Source organism: Mus pahari, chromosome 10 (assembly GCF_900095145.1).
Source record: "Mus pahari chromosome 10, PAHARI_EIJ_v1.1, whole genome shotgun sequence".
NCBI lineage: Eukaryota > Metazoa > Chordata > Mammalia > Rodentia > Muridae > Mus > Mus pahari.
In genome coordinates this window covers 104,274,540-104,292,257 of record NC_034599.1, presented here as the reverse complement: position 1 = coordinate 104,292,257, position 17,718 = coordinate 104,274,540, and the positions used below count along the sequence as shown (strand labels likewise).

At 56.4% G+C, this 17,718-nt stretch overlaps 1 protein-coding gene across 4 annotated transcripts in view; it reads right to left on the bottom strand.

Moving 5' to 3' along the window:
- Positions 1-16,930, bottom strand: part of Als2cl (ALS2 C-terminal like) — a 19,548-nt gene extending 2,618 nt beyond the window's left edge. The window contains exons 1-22 of one of the 4 annotated variants that reach the window (XM_029543679.1): positions 16,764-16,929; positions 12,585-12,713; positions 11,732-11,927; positions 11,334-11,399; positions 10,832-10,997; positions 10,253-10,384; positions 9,556-9,678; positions 8,367-8,425; positions 8,156-8,222; positions 7,608-7,804; positions 7,188-7,253; positions 6,747-6,845; positions 6,479-6,640; positions 6,050-6,161; positions 5,027-5,104; positions 4,115-4,245; positions 2,628-2,801; positions 2,410-2,506; positions 2,059-2,216; positions 1,434-1,499; positions 893-1,066; positions 123-165 (exon numbers count right to left, since the gene is read on the bottom strand). In XM_029543679.1, coding sequence (XP_029399539.1) covers positions 123-165; positions 893-1,066; positions 1,434-1,499; positions 2,059-2,216; positions 2,410-2,506; positions 2,628-2,801; positions 4,115-4,245; positions 5,027-5,104; positions 6,050-6,161; positions 6,479-6,640; positions 6,747-6,845; positions 7,188-7,253; positions 7,608-7,804; positions 8,156-8,222; positions 8,367-8,425; positions 9,556-9,678; positions 10,253-10,384; positions 10,832-10,997; positions 11,334-11,399; positions 11,732-11,927; positions 12,585-12,713; positions 16,764-16,857 — 2,589 coding nt within the window. In that variant the 5' untranslated portion in view covers positions 16,858-16,929. Of the gene's footprint in view, positions 1-122; positions 166-892; positions 1,067-1,433; positions 1,500-2,058; positions 2,217-2,409; positions 2,507-2,627; positions 2,802-4,114; positions 4,246-5,026; positions 5,105-6,049; positions 6,162-6,478; positions 6,641-6,746; positions 6,846-7,187; positions 7,254-7,607; positions 7,805-8,155; positions 8,223-8,366; positions 8,426-9,555; positions 9,679-10,252; positions 10,385-10,831; positions 10,998-11,333; positions 11,400-11,731; positions 11,928-12,584; positions 12,717-16,247; positions 16,430-16,518; positions 16,538-16,763 lie in introns of those variants that run through there. The other 3 variants (XM_029543681.1, XM_029543682.1, XM_029543680.1) reach the window with 3 other exon arrangements.
- Positions 16,931-17,718: the final 788 nt, after the last annotated feature.

Here is a 17,718-nt window from a genome sequence, read left to right as displayed (position 1 = left end):
AGGCCCACAGGCCCCTCCTCCTCCCAGGCCCACAGGCCCCTCCTCCTCCCAGGCCCACAGGCCCCTCCTCCTCCCAGGCCCACAGGCCCCTCCTCTCCACAAGCGAACCACAGCCCTCTCACCTGATTGCTTGTCAGCTTGAGGTCCTTGAGGGGCCACAGATGCCTGAAATTGGAGACATGAGGTGGAATGCTTTGCTAAGTCTGAGCTCAGAGTACCTGTTTCTGTGTTCCCCCAGGAAGGGCTAAGCATCAGCAAGGGCAAGGGAATGGGGTCACTGTGTCATTCTCGGGTGTATACACACAGCCCGAGGCCAGGGAAGCCATTGTGTCCGGGAGGAAGATCTCCGGGAGACAAAGGAACACTAGGCTCCGGAGGAGAATAGGACAATCTCAGAATGCTGAGATCCCAGCAGGGACAATCAAGCACTTGTGACATGCGTGCGTCAGAGGGGCACTAAGGAAAACGGGTGTATTAGAGGCAGTGGGGGCGGGACAGGGGAGGGGAAGGGCAGACACCTGTCCAAGCTGCTCACAGAGCGGCCCTCAGTTTCCTCTTCAAGACCCCTCCTCCCCCACTCTCAGTCCAAGTCCAACGGTGGATCTGGAGGCAGGCCCAGTCAGTGCTGGCCAGCACTCAGGGTAGGGCAGGGAGCACTGTGGGAATTAAGGGATAAGAGAGGCTGGCTCTCTCTGGGGGGACAGTGGAAGATCTGAGCCACAAGGCAATAAATCTGGAGTGGCTTGGTGCGGAAGCTCTGGCAAAGTCAGCGGGGGAGGAAAAACAAAGGTGTTTTCCGTGGTGGGATGGTTGAGCACCCAGTCCCAGCCACATCCCCAGGGCTCTGTAGTGTTTGCAGAGCCCCTGGCCGGGCTGCCAGCCACAAGCTTACTTCTGCACCTCCAGGAGCTCCAGCAGCTTGGTATCAGGGAAGAGACTGAGGTTGGTGATGCCCCGGCTGTACAGCCCATCCTCTCTCTCATGGAGAAGCAGGTACAGTGTGAAGAGCTCCGAGTAGAAGCTGGGCAGGATGAGGGGCAAGAGCAACCCGTGCACCTGCAGGTCCCTGAGAGGCCAGAAGGGGTGGGAGACGCTGCTGTCAGGGTCGCCCTCTGCAGGACTGGAGCCTGTCCGGGGACAGCTAACTCCTGCTCTGGGTGACTTTGGCTCATGCCCTCCACACCTTGGTCTCAGGCGCACAGGAAGGAGGAGGCCTCTGGCAACTGCTTCCCCCTCTGCGCAACTCAAGCAGAAAGATGTATCTAGTGCATGGTGGCCCTGCTCCTGGGTGGCTCCCAGGACCAAGGTCATGTCACCGTGTTGTATAAATGGTCAACGCACCATGCTCAGTGGATAGCATATGTACCCAGTGCGTTCCTAAGAAGTGTTGCCACCCAGAGGGAGGCCCCAGGCACAAAGGCCTTACCAGGTACCTTGACTCCATGGTCTCCTCCTCCAGGGTCTGGCCCTGGCGCTGCAAGGCAACCTTCAGTAGACCCCTGCAAGCCGATGAGAGGGGCGTGATGTGGCTGCTGCCCATGGAAACAGGACCCCACCCTCCCAGCTTCCAAAAGTGAGGGCAGGTGGTCCCATCTCCCAGAACTGGCTGGCTAGATCTGCATTGAATGCTTGCAGGGTCTAGCTTCTCCTGCCACTGGGGGTCCAAGGCAGGAGCTATAGTGAGTGTTGGGTGGTCCTGGCACTCTGGTGGCAGCTGAAGCTCCTATCTGTAATGTTCGTGGGATCTAAGTTCTACCTGGGACAGGATAGACGGAGTTTGAAATCCAGGGTCACACTCAGCCCTCAACAAAGGTAGGGTTTCTATAGGGTCAGGGGTGTGCCAGAGACCAAACAGGGATTGGCCCCTGGCCAGGAGCTATGGGAAGCTCTTGCTATCATCTCTTATAGTCCTGGCTACCATTGGCATACTGAACAACCTCTGATCCTGTGCCAAACAAGACTTGAGTCAGAGGCATCGGACAGAGCCAAGCCTTGGAAAGGGCTATCCTGGGCCAATCCCTAGGCCGTGGTCATCAGCCTATGACCTCACAGGCTTACCTGTAGGCAGCCCAGAGCTCCCGGGCGTGCTGTTTCACCTCCTCCTGGGCCATCTCCTGCAGGTGTTTGTTGGCCCCGATGCCTGAATATGTGGCCTGGAAGGTCAGCATCAGGGTGTGGAGCAGCTTCCCCAGGGGGTGTTGGGTATTGTTCAGAGCCTGGACCCACGAGAGACAACAGGGATGCTTAGAGCCAGGGTCTGGAGCATAAGAAGCCCAGACCAGCCTCCTCCCGGACAGGTACATGGAGGGAGGCCCTCTGAGAACCAGGAGTTCCAAAGGCCCGTGCCCACCGCTGCCAGTTAGCACCATGCTGTGAGATGCAGGAGGCCTCCCAAGCCTGGGCCCTCACCTTCCTGAGGTACTGCTGCAGGGCCTCGGGCTTGCGGTGCTGCAGCAGCTCCTTCAGGGTATCTTCCATGCTGCCCACACAATCCTCAGGGTGGGTCCTGGAGCACCATGCACAGTGTCCTTCGCCCACCCCCAAGGGATGCCCCCCCCAGGAGAGCTTCCCTAACCCTCTCTGACCAGCGGGGACATCTAGAGGGACATCTAGAGGGACAAGCTCACCTCTCACAACACAGGTACTCCTGGGACTTGTGTAGCTCCCTGGAGCTCTGCATGTGGAAGCCCAGGAGGGCTTCCTGCAGTTCCCCGGGACAGCCTAAACGCACGAAGTCCCGGAAGGGGCTGTAGACTCCCTGCCAGCGGCTCTCCACAGGGAAGGTGCCCAGTCCCAGCTGTCTGTGATTGGGAACAGTGAGAGATGCAGAAGATGGAGCCGGAGCCGGCAAAAGGGTCGGTGCTGGGGCTGAAGAGATGGCTCAGCAATTAAGAGTACTGACTACTATTCCAGAGGTCCTGAGTTCAAATCCCAGCCACCACATAATGGTTCACTACCATCTGTAATAAGATCTGGTGTGTCTGAAAACAGCTACAGTGTATTTCATATGATAAATAAATAAATCTTTAAAAAAAAAAAAAGGGGTCGGTGCAACCAGCCCGGCCCCAAGAATGGGGCAGGATGGGGAATGCTGACAGCTGACCTCCAAGGCAAGTAGAGAAGAAGACAAGGCAGAGAGAGGGGCACTGTGTTCTGAGATGGAGAAGAGACAGGTACACAGTTCTGCAAAGGGCCTGGAGCACTGGAGGCCAAATCCAGATGGTAGGTCTTGCAACAAGACAGACCAGGGCCCGGAAGTACAGGATTTCCTGCTTTTCCCTCTGTCCTGACCTCTCCCGTGGCCTCCCTGTGGTGGATCCTGCCTTGCCAACAGGTTGAGTGAGACCCGTCTGTACATCCCACAAAACCATATCCCACTGTCACCGCACAGGGGTCCCACACCTGCACCCCACCAGGCTGGGGCACACCTCTCTAAGACCTCTCTCCTCCCCCAGTTCCTGCTGTCAGAGAGAAGCAGCACACGGGGACAGCAGGTGGGTGAGCCCTCTGTACCCCTCTCCAACCTCTGAAATGCTACCCGGGGACCGTTTTCTGTAATTCCCCCCCCCCCGACACACCCCGAGTCTCAACAGGTGACAAGAGTCATTCATCTGAACTGAGTTTCCAAAAGGGGGTGTTCTGTTCCTATGGGAAAATAATCTGTCCCATAAACTATTTCTTGAAGGAGTGTGATTTTACTTACCAAGTTCTTTTCTTCTTCTAGGGAGCTCAGAGCCAGACCAAGGGGCACTATAAATCTATCTATAACTATGTGTCTATCTCTATAACTATGTGTCTATCTATCTATAACTGTGTGTCTATCTCTTTCTTTTAAGATCAACTCACAATCTTTCTTAAAAAGAAAGAAAGAAAGAAAGAAAGAAAGAAAGAAAGAAAGAAAGAAAGAAAGAAAGAAAACCTAAAACCTAAAACCAGGGTCAAAGTGAGATTCACAATCCTATTTTTCTTCCAGTGTATGTAAATCAACCTATTCGCCTGGCCCTAGACTTCAATAACCTCTGGCTGGAACTCTGGTAATAAGGCCTTCTCTGAGCCCCGAGGCCCTGGGTGGGAAGAGACACAACACACACTGCCAGTTAGGTTAGGCCCTCACCTCTTGTGGGTACTGCTCTGGTCAGGCGGGAGGGCAGCCGTGTCCAGTACTCCCTGTGTGTACAGTCCTTTATCTGTCCCACTGCTGAAAGAACCATCCAAGGTGAAGCCATTGGGGAAGGTGACCTTGCCCTGAGGGCAGAGAAAAGGAGAGAAGGGATGTCTGCGTGCCCAGCCAGCTGTCCAGGCAAGTGTGCCAATGCTGGGCCTGCTTGGGTGGGTCAGATGGGTAGAATATTCTAGAAGTCTCATCCACCTCTGCTATGAGACTAGGTAGTTTGTTTGGTCCAGAGATCTACAGGGGGCGATTCCTTGCTGTGGGGAGTTGCTAAATTCATAGCACTCCCACCTATCCTTTTTTTTTTTTTTTTTTAAGATTTATTTAATGTATATGAGTACACTGTAGCTGTCTTCAGATGCTACCAGAAGAGGTCATCGAATCCCATTCCAGATGGTTGCGAGCCACCATGTGGTTGCTGGGAACTGAGCTCAGGACCTCTGGAAGAGCAGTCAGTGCTCTTAACCGCAGAGCCATCTCTCCAGCCCCTGCCTGTCCTTATGCATCCAAAATTATCCCCAGATTTTCAAAGGCCCATCATGAACACAACTACCTTTTGTTATGCCAACTCCAGCAGGGGCACTGAAAGAATGGTGACCCTGGGGACAGCTGTCCAAGACTCGGGTGGGGACGGCTCTACCGGAGCACAGCCCTCTGGGTAGGAGGCAAATCCTCCAGTCCCTTGTCACCTAGCTCTGTCAAGTTAGTATTGCACGCTGCATGGCAAGGACACGGAACCCCTGGGACACCACGGAGGTAGGAGGGGCATCCCCTCCCCCTGCCCATCCTCTACTGTCAGCCTTGGCTTTGAGCCCAGTACTTATGAGGTGGGGAGAGAAGTGGACGCCCGCTCACCTTCCCTAGGAGCGTCAGGTCCCTGGTGAAAGTACCTTCGTATAGAGAGTCATCCTCATAGAGCAGGATGCCTGGGCCCTGGGAAGGAAGAGAACAGAGGAGAGGGAGGTGAGACTGGACAGAAAACCCACAGGGCCAAGAACCCCCGAACCCTCTGGCCCCACCCTCTCCAGGAGAGTTACATCCTGTGGACCCTACCCCTTGTTTTCCCTAGTTATCCCTCAGACTTGGCTCGTCCTCAGCAGCCTCTCCAGGAAGCCCCTGAACTCAGGAAGTGCTGGCTTCCTTCCAGCTGTCCCTGTTTCCCTGCCACTTCCCTGGGTCCACAGGGCCAGTCAGGCTCCCTTATGACCTACAATCGACCTACAGCACCTGCCAGGAAGCTCCCTGACAAGTTCATGGTCAACTTGTCCCTGAGTCTGTGCTGTAGGCCTAGCCTTTCCTTCCCCTTTCCTTTCAGGTCCCCTTTGGTTCTTTCCAGATCAAGGTGGAATATAAACAAACAAGCTGTAAAATCAGGTACAGCTGCTGCCCAGAGCCCCACCACACATCAAGGCCCTGTCTAGTGGAGAGGCGGGAGGCAAGAGATGGAGGCCCAGGCTGGGGGGACGGTTGGGGGGGGGTTGGGTTTGATCTCAGCCTCAGCCGGATGTGACTGTGTTGTTGGGCAGGTCCTCTGATGTGTGCCATCAATAAACGGGTGTCATTCATATGCTAAGAACAATGACAACAATCTCTCAACAGTCACTCAAGGACTCCAAAAGATGGTGCCGGTTCAGCCAGGGCCGGTACGGGGGTCCATGAGGCCACTGGCTGTCCTGTGGCACACGTGGCTCTTGTGAGCTCATGTGTGTCCCATCAGCATCATTGACTTGAGTCGCAAAAGGGGGGAAGGGAGGCTAGAAGAAGCCCGGCTTGTGCCAAAGTCAGAGTAGACGGTGGCAGAGCTGGACATCCCTTGTCACCCACCCAGATTGGCTTTAATTCACCTATAGAGTGCCCGGGGCAGGGGCTACCACTCACGGCCATCTTGTCCCCTTGGAATGTGCCCTGGTAGCAGACGCCTGCCTGGGTGACCACGACCCCAGGGCCATGACGCTGGTCAGCCTGCCACATGCCAATATAGCGCTCGCCCCTAAGGGAAGAGGGAGCGTGAAAGAGGAGGCTCAGAATGGTTCCCTTGTGCCTTCTGAATGCTCTGCTGGCATGGAGTGCGGGGGAGACAGATGGCGCTAGAAAACTGAAGGCAGCAGAGAAGGGTGTCCTCCTTAGGGGCAGGCACGCTGGGTGGAGCCCCCTAGAGGTAGCGGGAAGCATCGATGGAGGGAGGCGCCATGGAGACAGGTGTCCAGGACAGAACAAGACAAAAAACACTGAAGGGGCACACAGGGGACAGAGAGGGACTGCAGCTTGAGCCAGATGGACCTCTGGCTTCTCTGTACCAGCACTCACCTGTCCCTGTCCTCCTCGATGCCGTAGCCACTCCTCTGGCCTCTCTCCCAGTGGCCCGTGTATCTGAAGGGCTGGGGAGCCTTCGGGGCACTGTCGAGGATGCCAAATCCGTGCCGCAGTCCGGCCTGAAAATAGCCCTTGTACACCTTGTCAGTGCCATACCTGGAGAGATAGATGTACCTCATGGAGCTCAGCCCAGAGGACACGCCGCTCACCCCGCCCCATCCCCCACCACCCACCTTTCCCCTGCAGGCCAAAGGTCACTTACTCACAGATGCCGTACTCACACATCCTGCCTTCCTGCCAGTGGCACTTGTAACAGTCAAATTTGTCCTCAGAGGCCTGGGGCACCAGGCGGATGCCAAAGCTGACCATGTGGTTGGTGGGGTTGGAAGTGAGTATCCAGGCCACTTGCCTGATCAGGTGTCCCTGTCACGTCCCTCCATGCTACCCAGTTGTCCTTGTCTCCAAGGTGTCCCCCAGTAGATCTCAGAGTCCCCTGTTCCCTTACAAAAGGTCCTCGGGACACCCCTCCCCCACCACGGGAAGGAAGGCTGAGACCCACCTTCCTATTCCCTGCCAGGTTCCCCTTCTGAATCTATGTGGTGAGAGAGAGGACTGGGCCATCTGACCACTCCTGTGCGAGGCTTGGGAATTTGGGGCAGCCACTGGGTACCTCACATGCCGGCACCCGCCCAGCCAGCCTTACCCATGCTCCAGGCCCTGGTAGAAATCCCCCACGTGGTTCCGCCCATCTGGCCACTTCAGGGTTCCCCTGGAACACAGGAGGTCCACAGCATCAGGCCACCATCCCCAGCCCCAGATAGCTGCATGCCCAGAGCCCTCAAAGTCCCTCTCTTCCTCCACTCTAGCTTCTTCCAACTAGACTTTCTGCTCACCTAGTCCTCACGTGGTGCTGAGATACCTCACAGAAAATGGCCCCCTCTCCTGGCACAGCTGTACACGCAGCCTTGTGGGGCGCTGGGGTGCCCCCAACAACTCCTTTCCCCTTGAGCCACGGGAGTTGCAGAAGGCATCACCAAGCTTTAGGAGACTCCCAGTCAATGGGATTTCTAGCGAGCTCCTTCTTTCTTTCTGCGGGAAGTGCTCAGCCCTCACAGTGACTCACTTGCCATGGGGCTTGGCTCGACACCACTCGCCTTCGTAGGTGGCCTGGTAGAGCCAGCCCTCGCGGCAGAAGGTATAGGCCACACGGCGATATTCAGGAGGCACAGATGTCTTTCGGCCTGATCCCAGCACAGGGAAGTCCTTCTTGCCACAGAGGGCCTGGCACACAGCCTGGGTCACCTTCCACTGCCATTCAACCTGGTGGGGACGGGAAGGCAGGGGACATGCCATCGCTGCTGCAGGTATGCCCTAAAGAGGCCTCCCAGGGCACCGAGTCCTGTCCCCTCAATGCTGTTCTCAGACACACTGCCCTCCTAGGATATGGCAGCAGACCTGAGATCCTTTGAGCAGCCCAGGGACTAGACACCCCAGAGTCTTGTCCAAGGGTGAGAGCTGGCCTCCACTCCAACCTAGTGATGGGAAAATTCCCGTTCCTCTAACATCCTGATACCCAAGCCTAGGCACACCCCAATATACTTCTGGGCTTGTAGGGTCAGCACTCTGCCCTCCCCTGGCTTCTGACTTGGCCTCCATCATTCATACATTCACCTGGCCCTGGGGGTCTCTGGTACAAAAGGAGAACTCTTCTTCAGGAGTGAGGATGTGGAGCGCACACCTAGGCAGACAGAGGTGATTGGCCCGTGAGCCCCATTTCTGTCCGGAGTTGGAAGTGGGGCTCACGCGGGAGCCTGGCGATGTGGGATTTCGTAGGGCACAGGGAGCGAGGCCCAGGGCACCAGCAGCTCTCTGAGTCACTCACTTGTCTTTGCCAGGATCTACCCATACCAACTTCAGGTCAAACGTGTGGACACTGTGGCCCTGGAAGAAGATGGGCACAAGTGTTGTTCACAGCAGCATTTGCACAGTCACTGGCACCGATGCCCCTCAGGCCCGGAGCGCCGTCCTTCCACGGTGGACTGTTCCCCTTTAGCATCAGCTCCTCATTCTTTTCTCACCCTAGGACCTGGTCAGGCCTCCCCCACCCTATGGGGGGGTGCCAGTGTTTTCTAGAAACACAGTTGCCCCCCCCCCCAGCCTCTGCTGCAAACCTCTAAGGCCCCCAGCAGAGGCTGACGCATGCAGTTCCTGCACCTGCCTCCACAATCTCTCTCGCTCTGAGCATCTGCTGCTCAGCCGCCACGCCCTCCTGAGCTTGTCCTAAGCATCTTTCACCTTTGCCCCTGTTTCTCCTTCGGCCAGAGAAGCTACCCTGCTCAGAGCCTGATGGGAAGTCCCTTTTTCTGGAATGTTATCATCTTCCATTTGGCCCAAGCAGGCTGTTCACTTGACCCAGAAGTGGAAGGGTCTTAAGGCCAAGCCAGAGAATGGAGGAGCTTACAGGTCATAGCAGAGAGACAAGTGAGTCCCACAGAAACAAATAAGCCTGAGTCCCAGGCTAAAACAAACTCTTCCGTCCTTTCACCCTCTCTCCCTCCTGTCTTCCCTCTCTCCCTCCCTCCCCCTTCCTCCCTCTCTTCTTCCCTCTCCCCCCTCTCCTCCCTCTTCTTCCCTCTCCCCCCTCCCTCCCCCTTCTTCCCTCTCCCCCTCTCTCCTCCCTCCCTCCCCTTCCTCCCCCTCCCCCTCCTGTCTCTCTCTCAAGTTGTTGTTTTGTCAGGCATTTTGTAGCAGCCACAAGAAAAGGAACTTAGTCAAGCAGGGAAGGGCTAGAAACATCTCTAGTAGACAAACTGCAACCGAGGGAGAGGAAGTTACAGACACAATCAGAACAAACCCCAAGCCAGGCTGCCAGGCTGAGGCAGGGGAGACAATGTTGTCACCACAGGTGAGTTTGGCCAAGGTTAACTGGCTCTGGGACAAACCCTGAAGCCTCATATGGCTTCCCCTTGACCCACAATCCTTGGCCTCAGCCTCAGCTCTGATCCTTTCCTGTTCAGTTTCAAATCTGACCCCAGAACCCCCACCTCATGTTCCCCCTCCCCCCTCCTAACCTGCAGCAGGACAAGCGCATCATCAAAGAGCAGCACGCGCTCAGCCCGCAGTGGAGTGACCACCACGGGGATGTCCTGGCTGTCCTGCAAGAGTCGTCGGTGAGCTGGGGTGCAGAGCACATCCTGGTGGGATAAAGAGGGAGACAAGAAGGTCGGGTGCTGACACTGGAGGCTGCACCTCTCTCCTGCACCCCGGACACCTCCCAGAGACCATCCCAGCCAGCGCGCCTGGGGTATCACCCAGGTCTCTCTCTCATTCACACACTTGCGCACTGATGCTCGAGATGCGGGGAGCAGGGAGGGGGAGGGGTGGCCCCTGATCTGGCTCAGAAGGTCAGCTTGGTTTCTTTCCCTGTCCTTTCCTGGGTGGTCTCCATTCTGCCCCGTCACAGCCAGCAGGTTCCTGATACCCTCACCTGGCATGCTATGTCCTCCGTCACCCACGGTTATTCTGGCCTGCTCTACTCCTGGCCCACGCCTGACAACTCTTCTGGGGACTCTCTTCCTACAGGGCATTAGATACTGTGCTAGACGGGGACAGGAACGTGAAAAGCCAGTTCTGCTGCCTGAGCCGATGGCTAAAGGTGACTGACAGATGGGGAAACTGAGGCACAGAGCTGCTCAGACCACCCAGCATAGCCTCACATCCAATGTGGAACAACTCCCTCCCTTGCCTGTCCCAAAGGCCCACACTCACCCTCAGCCGGCTGCTGAGACTGTGCCACAGGGCCTGTGTGGCCACAGCTTGGTCCAAGGCCTGTCCCATGAAGGACTGCAGGTTTCCAAACACGGTAACCGCATGCATCACCAGCTCCTGGGCTGGGTGGTTCTGTGGGAGGCAGGGGTGGAGGGGAGGATCTGACGGACTTGGAACCAGCGCCCATCCTGGTGATGGTTATGAGGTCCTAGCCCAGCCTCAGTTGGTCAGGCCTAAACATCCAGCTCACTCTCTTCTCCCTGACAACTCTTCTGGGGACAGGAAGGGAGCATGAAGGTGCCTCCAGATGGATATTTCGATGACACCATAGTGTGGCCCTGGGCCTTATGTCCTCGCACTGAGTAGAGAATTCTACGTCTGTTCTTCGGGTGTTCCACCAAGGGAGAGCCATGTGCCCAAGATTCCCTAGGGCAGGTTCATGCCGCCAGAGCCCCTCCCCAGGGGAGGGCTATGTTCTCTCTCGGGGCCCCTCCCTATGGCTTATCTTGGTCCCCTGAGCCTGAGCCCTGTTTCTCCTCTTCCCAACACCTCCATCCTTAGATGGCTTCTGGTACCCACCTCATCAAGGGTGTCCCTGAGGCTCAGCAGGAGGAGCACGTATTTCTGCACGTGCTGGGAGAGTGGCTGGAGGAGGGCCTGGTACACCGTGGTGCCCACCGAGCCCCCAGGGCTCCCAGAGGACAGCAGCTGCCGCAGTGTCTTGCGCTGGCTCCTCCAGAACTCACTGCATTTAGGAAGAGCCAGGTACTACCTCCCCACCCCCATTCCAAACCCATATCCACCTGTACCTCCCCCCACCCCCTGTGGTAACCACTCCCCCAGCTCCCAGACCCAGGATACCAACCCTGTACCCCACCCCATCAGCCCAGCAAAACGCTGAGCTCCCTCCCTGGGGTCTTTGTGCCCTCACCTCAGAGGAGATAGGGGGCAGTAACTGCAGACGCTCAAGTGGTGGGTGGGCAATGCACTCACTCTGATGCTTTGGGGTGATCTTCCCCAACTCCCCCTCCCCAGACACTCACGGGCTACATAGGGGCTACTGTGTCAGCCCCAAGCTCACCTCCTCTTCTTTGAGACCTTCTGAAAGGCTTGCACCACCACGCAGTCAGTATAGGACTTGATGTACCTATGAGCAACCCAGGATCACCTTGAAAGCCCAGCTCCCAATGCACACTCAGCCCCTGCCTCTTGGGGGGTGGTGGTGGTGTCCCAGATCCCACCCACTGTGCAACCAGAATCCTGATGGTCCAGACATTTGCCCTCAAGCCGTGACCCAACAGTTGTATCTCATAGGTCTGGTCCAGGCCTGAGCCTATACGCCTGCTACCAAGCCAACACCCTAGCCCATAGGAGACCCACCCCAGCTGACCCTTAGGATCAAATAGCAGAGGTGGCACTCTGGCACTGTGGCCAAGCAACACACTGTCCCAGGGCAGGGGCGGGGGCGGGGTGTCTTACTCCATGTGGGCTTGTAGGACATGGTCAGCATTGCTCAGTAACAGCACAGTCTCCAGACCTCCAGAAGGTGGGTATAGCCTCTGCCGAAACGAAAGCAGGCTCTGCTCTGTCACCTCCCACAACCGCTGGGCACTCTCATGCAGCTGTTGCAGAAGCCGAAGGCACTCTTTGCCACAGGGATCTGAGGGTTCCGGGTCTGTGGAAAGCAGAGCCACTCTGAGCTGGCATTGATGGGTGGTCCTATAGCTCTGGGAGGCTCAGGACTGTATTAGTACCCCGAGGAGCTCCTCGTGGGCAGGACATGCTGGGGTAAAGGACTGAAGCCTGAGTAATTAGGGTTGTATGTGTGCCTCCTACTTAACAGGACAACCCTAATCATTTTGGGGAAACCAAGACTCCTAGCTCCCCTGAGTCTCTGCCTCTCCTCTTTAGACCCAGATGCAGAACGTGGAGTCTTCAGGGTCACTCCCAGTCACCTTAGAGATACACAGACAGGCTGTGAGAGAGGAAAGCACCTGCCCAAGGTCACATTCCAAGGGCGACCCCCAGGTGAAAGCCTTATGTGTCCTGTCTTCTAATCGGGGCTTTCCAAAGCATTCCGGGGAGCCCTGCATGGGAACAGGGAGTGAGGCAAGTGGTACAGGTAGGCCTGTGGTCCTCAGAAGCCATCTGGGAAGGCAACAGCCAGGACCTGGTGGCCAAGGCCTCAGCTCCATCAAAAGACGGCAGTGTCAAGTGTCAGCACTTCCACTTGAGTTTGAGAAGGCTGTCTCAGAATGTCTAACAAGGGAGAAATCGTATCCCTGGGGGCGGCCCTCCTGTGCCCCCCTTCCCCACCGAGGCCTACACTCACCAGCTAAGAGCAGAGGCTGCAGGATGAGACTGATGGTTCGAGCAAGAGTCATTGAGAAGACCTCCTCCAGCCGAAGCAGGTCTGCCTCCTCAGAGGTAGACATAGCCAGGGTGCGGCGAGGTACTAGGCCTACTGGGTAGGAAGGACATAGGTCAGAGAACATGGCAGGGGCACAAATATCCTCCCCAGTTCCGAGAGATAAGACCCATAATCACCCACATCAGAGTCAGTCAGTGAGCCTAGCTTCTCAGAGAGGAAGTCTCTTCTGGCCACTGACCCTGCCCTGCTCCCTGCCCCAGAAGGAAATAAAAGCTAAAAACTGTCAAGGGAAGAATCCCTTCCCGCCCGAAAGCATGTGTTCTTCCAGCCCAGGTTCAGCCTGCTCAGACACTCCATGAACCCAGACACCAGGGGGATAACTACCTAATCGTTCTTAGTCCTGGATATCTTTCCACTGAAAGGCCCCACTCTGTGATCTTTGGGGCAAGAGGCACAGATGCTATCAGAAGAGCTCAACAATATGCTGATATCCAGCCTCAGGGTCACTAAATAGAGCTCAGTAAGCCAGGAGAGATCTGATACAACAGCAGTCTGGAGGCCTCCCGATGAAGCCACAGGGGAGACAAGAGAACAGCAGAGCGTAGTGGGGCACACCCAGCCCTGGGGAGGCAGAGGCAGCAGGATTTTGCTATGGACTCCAGGGCAGCCTGGGCTAAGATGTGACCTTATCAGAAAGGAAGGGGGAAAGAGAAGGTTTGGGGGAAGGGAAGGAGGGAGGGAGGGAGGGAGGGAGGGAGGAAAAGGAACAGGGAGAAGACAGCTTAGTAGCGAGAAGTAAAAGAAAGGTTTGGGGCTGGAGAGATCGCTCAGCAGTTAAGAACACTGACTATTCTTCCGAAGGTCCTGAGTTCAAATCCCAGCAACCACATGATGGCTCACAACCATCCGTAGTGAGATCTGATGCCCTCTTCTGGGGTGTCTGAAGACAGCTAGAGCAAGCGGGGTCAGAGCAAGCGGGGCCATAGCAAGAGCGGGAAAGTTGGCTCAGCGGTTAAGAACACTGACTGCTCTTCTGAAGGTCCTGAGTTCAAATCCCAGCAACCACATGGTGGCTCACAACCATCTGTAATGAGATCGTATGGCCTCTTCTGGTGTGTCTGAAAACAGCTATGGTGTACTTACACATAATAAATAAATAAATCTTAAAAAGAAAGAAAGAAAGGTTTACTGGGGTGCCTGCCCAGCCTGTGAGGATGGCCCACCTTCATTGGCCAGCAGACAAGCCTCACTTTGCCTCAGTCAACCCTGAAGATCACGGAGTGCTTCAGAACAAGGCAATAGCAGATCACACATCAGACTCAGCAAGACAAACCCGGTGACAGGTGAGAGATGGGCTATGAGAAAACTCAGCATGGACAGGAGCCCAGCCCCTTATGTCTACCTCCCCCAACCAGACTGAGACAGATAAATGGGTCCCACTCAGGAACAGGGTCACTGGGGTAGGCAGGCAGATCAGCAGGGGCCTTGAAATGGTCTGTCCTAACCGAGGAATCTTCTAAGCAAGCTACAATGCAGCATCTTGACTCGAGGCAGGGGTAGTGAGGAAGCATGTCTGAACCTATTCCACAGGCGGGCTGTCTGCGGCCCTGCTCAAAGCCTCCCGAAGCCAGCCCCCGCTGTCTTCATTTGGCAAGGATGTTCATCTGTCCAAATGGCCTGGCCATCGGAGGGACACGTCAGGGTGGAGTTAAAGCATTTTCACTCTGCCTTACCCTGACACTCTGAAAACTTTAGAAATGAGCAAACTGGGGTGAGTCGGATGTCATCGGGGTGGCCAATGATAGACAGATGACATCAGGTAGGCACTCCAAATGTTACGGGCAGAACCTGGGACTCAGAAGAACTGGCTCCAGAACACAGCAGGGCGGGGACCTCAGAACTCTGGCCCAGACATTCCTGCCCCACCTTTCCTGCTGCAGTTTGGCTGCATGGGGAGGAGGAGAGGCAGGAAAAGGAAGCTGCAGCAGCAGGAGCCATCTTTGCTGGCAGTAAACACAGAGCCTAACCCCAAACACAGACAAGCAGAGGGTGGGGAGGACAGACTCAACTTGGGATCGGCTAGTTTAGCATCTGGTTTCCACTGGCCATGAGAGCCCAGCTGAGGGACAGAGATGGGCCAAGGGACCTGGACCTCCCTGACCCTCAACCATCTTTCCAGACATTGATAGACTGGAGCCTATCAATTCCCTGTAACCTTGAACTACCCTGGTACCCGGCCCACACCTAGCCTGCTGTCCACAAAAGGTCCATCTCAGCCTGTTACATCACAGCTCACCCATCCCTGGCCCTCTCTGAAATGGAGATCTAACTAGACCAGGACATTTCAGACTCTTGTGGTTGCCCCTCAAAAGAATAAACTGTAGAGAGACGCTTCTCTTGGCACGGAATCTGGTCCTTGACACTCCATATCCCAAAGCATAGACCGGACCTGGGTAGATCTGACAGACCCAGATTAACAGTCACTGACTCTACAGTAAGTAGTTCCTTTTAGGTCTGTGGCCCCAGAAGGATTTCCACCCCCAGAGGAAAGGGCAGACATTAAGCATGGTAAAGGTGGCCCAGGAAGGCTACATCTGGAGTCTGATATCGAAGTCTCCCAGCTAGGAGCTCTGGGTTCATCTAGAAGCGGTGTCGTGAGTGTAAGGCCAGACACAAGTGTTTGAGAGCGTGTGCCAGCAAAAGTATTCTCTCTAGCCCTGGGCCCAGTACCCATCCCATAGCCCTCTGGTCAACAACACGACCTCCTCATACTCTCCCTCCTGCCAACTCTGGGGTCCTGAGTGGCAGGCTGTGCAAACGGTGAATTTGAGGCATGGGAAGTAATCCAGGAGGGTCTAGAGATACCCTCTGTAGATCAGGTGCAGAGCTCAGACCCAGGCCCCTCACTCCCAGCCCTAACAGGCTCACCAGAACTAAGTGGCTCAGAGGTGCTGGGTGACTCACTGAGGTACATCATGCATTCCTAGCCGGGCCCTGCCTCCTTTCTCACCCCAGGTAGACTTGATGCTCACAAGCGGCAGGGTGAGGCCAAAAAAAGTTAAGTTGGGTGTACAGGTGACTCAGCTATTGTCCTTGTGGCCATCTAAACAGTAGCTGGAACTTTCCCTTGCATGCTTGGCCTCTGTCCATACCAGATCACTCCCAAGCAGGGTCACTGGGACCTTCCCTGCCCTCCCCCTGTCCTGGCCCCTCAGGCCCCTAAGCCACACCCTAGCATGGCACTCACTCTGGTATTTCCTAGTCTGGAGTGGCATGGACCTTATTTCTGCTATGGAGGCCTTTTCCTGGACTATGCTAGAGGCCCATTAATCAACCTATGTGCCTGGTGGGCAGTGGAGAAAGTGCTCCAGGCAAGTGCACAGAACTGTCACACCCGCCCTCCAGTCATCAGCCCCAGTCTCTGCCTCTCCTCGGGTCCAAGCTTCTTGCCCTACATGCCTCCCAGTCTCTGCATTAGCTTCCCCTGACTGCATTAGTCAGTCCTGAAAGTTGCCCAAACAACTCCGCTCCAACATTCGGACATCCGTCTAGGCTCCTCCCAGGCAGGCAACACCACCTTTTCGGTTTCTCCGTCAGCCCTTCCGTCCTGACCAGCCAAGTCACCTGCTCCTGGCAGCCTCTCTCCCTCTGGGTGATACACTCGCACCCGGGTTCTTGCCGGGCTGTAGGGCACGGCGCTCGCGCTCCGCACTGCTGCTAGGGGTTGAACCCCGCGCTGCGTTTAAACAGGAGCCGGGCGGCCACGGGACCGGGAGGAGGAAGCTGAGACCGAAGATGGAGGGCTCGTGACCATGGCAGCGGGAGGAGGCGAGAGCCCCCACCCGCCGCAGAGCTCCTGGGGCCGCGGACCCCGCCCACCGACGCGCGCCCTTACCTGCGCTGTGCGCCGCGGTGCCCCGAGTGGCCGCGCAGCTCCGCGCCGCGCCGCCCTTCCTCTCCGCGCCCCGCCCCGAGGTGTTGCTCGCGCGGGGGCGTCTCCGAGGAGGCGGGGCTCGGCCTCGGAATGTCCCCAAGCCAACAACTCTCTCCCAGAGCCTCTCCCGCCAGACTGCGAAAGCTCCCCTCCGGTCGGTCCGCGAGCTCCCCAGGATCGCACCCTGGCTGTCTTTCGCCTCTTACCTCCCTCGCCCGATCCGAGGACAGCAGGCAGTGCCAGGGGCCACCCCGATTTCCTTACCCACCGACTCTGCCCAGGCTGTAGATCTGAAATCATGCCGACCCCCTTTGGGTCACTGCCCCCCCCTCACCCACACACACCCGCGAAGGAGCCCTGGGTGGATTCGGGAGACTTGTTGCTTAGAGCAATCGGCCATGATGACCCGCAGCCCCTGAACTGGGCGTGCTTCGGTAGCAGCTACTGCTGTGTGTGACCTTGAAGGAGGCCCCCTGCATTCATTCCGGGTACAGCCTGAAGCTGGCCAGTTTCCTGTGCCAAAGCCTTCGACCTTGGAAAGAGCAGCGCAGTTCCAAACCAAACTCTTGGAAGGAGGAGGGACCATGGTTCAAACCTGTAACAAAGAGGCCTGCTGTCCAGCTGCCGGGCTCCCTTTTGGCCAGCAAGCAAGTCACCCCTCCACCTGCAGTGGCACCCGGCCTCTAAGAGCTGCTGACTAGCCTGGCTGGGTTGCTTCTAAGCCTTCCAAGCCTGAGTACAGAGAGAAGCCTGGGGAGGAGACAGCTGTGAAAGAGAGCACGCATAGTCCACCTGCCCCCTACCCGAGTTTTGGACAGCCTCCATGCATCCTGCCCGAGAGAAGAGAGCCTTCTAAGAGTCTCTGGGAAGGGGCCTGCCAATCTCAACAACCCTGGCTTCCTTTCGGGTGCTTTCTGGTGAGCATTTAAGTTCAGCCAATCTGCCCTACAGTGGCAGGCTCCGAGTTTGTTGCCCAGTAACCCTACCGCGGTTGCTGCTCTTGTTCACTCCCCTGCCCCGATCTTGGTCTCCATCGGTCTCCATCGTCAGGAACCCTCCCCAGCCTCTTCCCTCCCCACTCGGCCAAGACATCTCCTTCCTTCCAGGCTTGTCTTTCTTTTAAATACTTTAAAAAAAAAAAAAAAGATAAACGTATTGCAG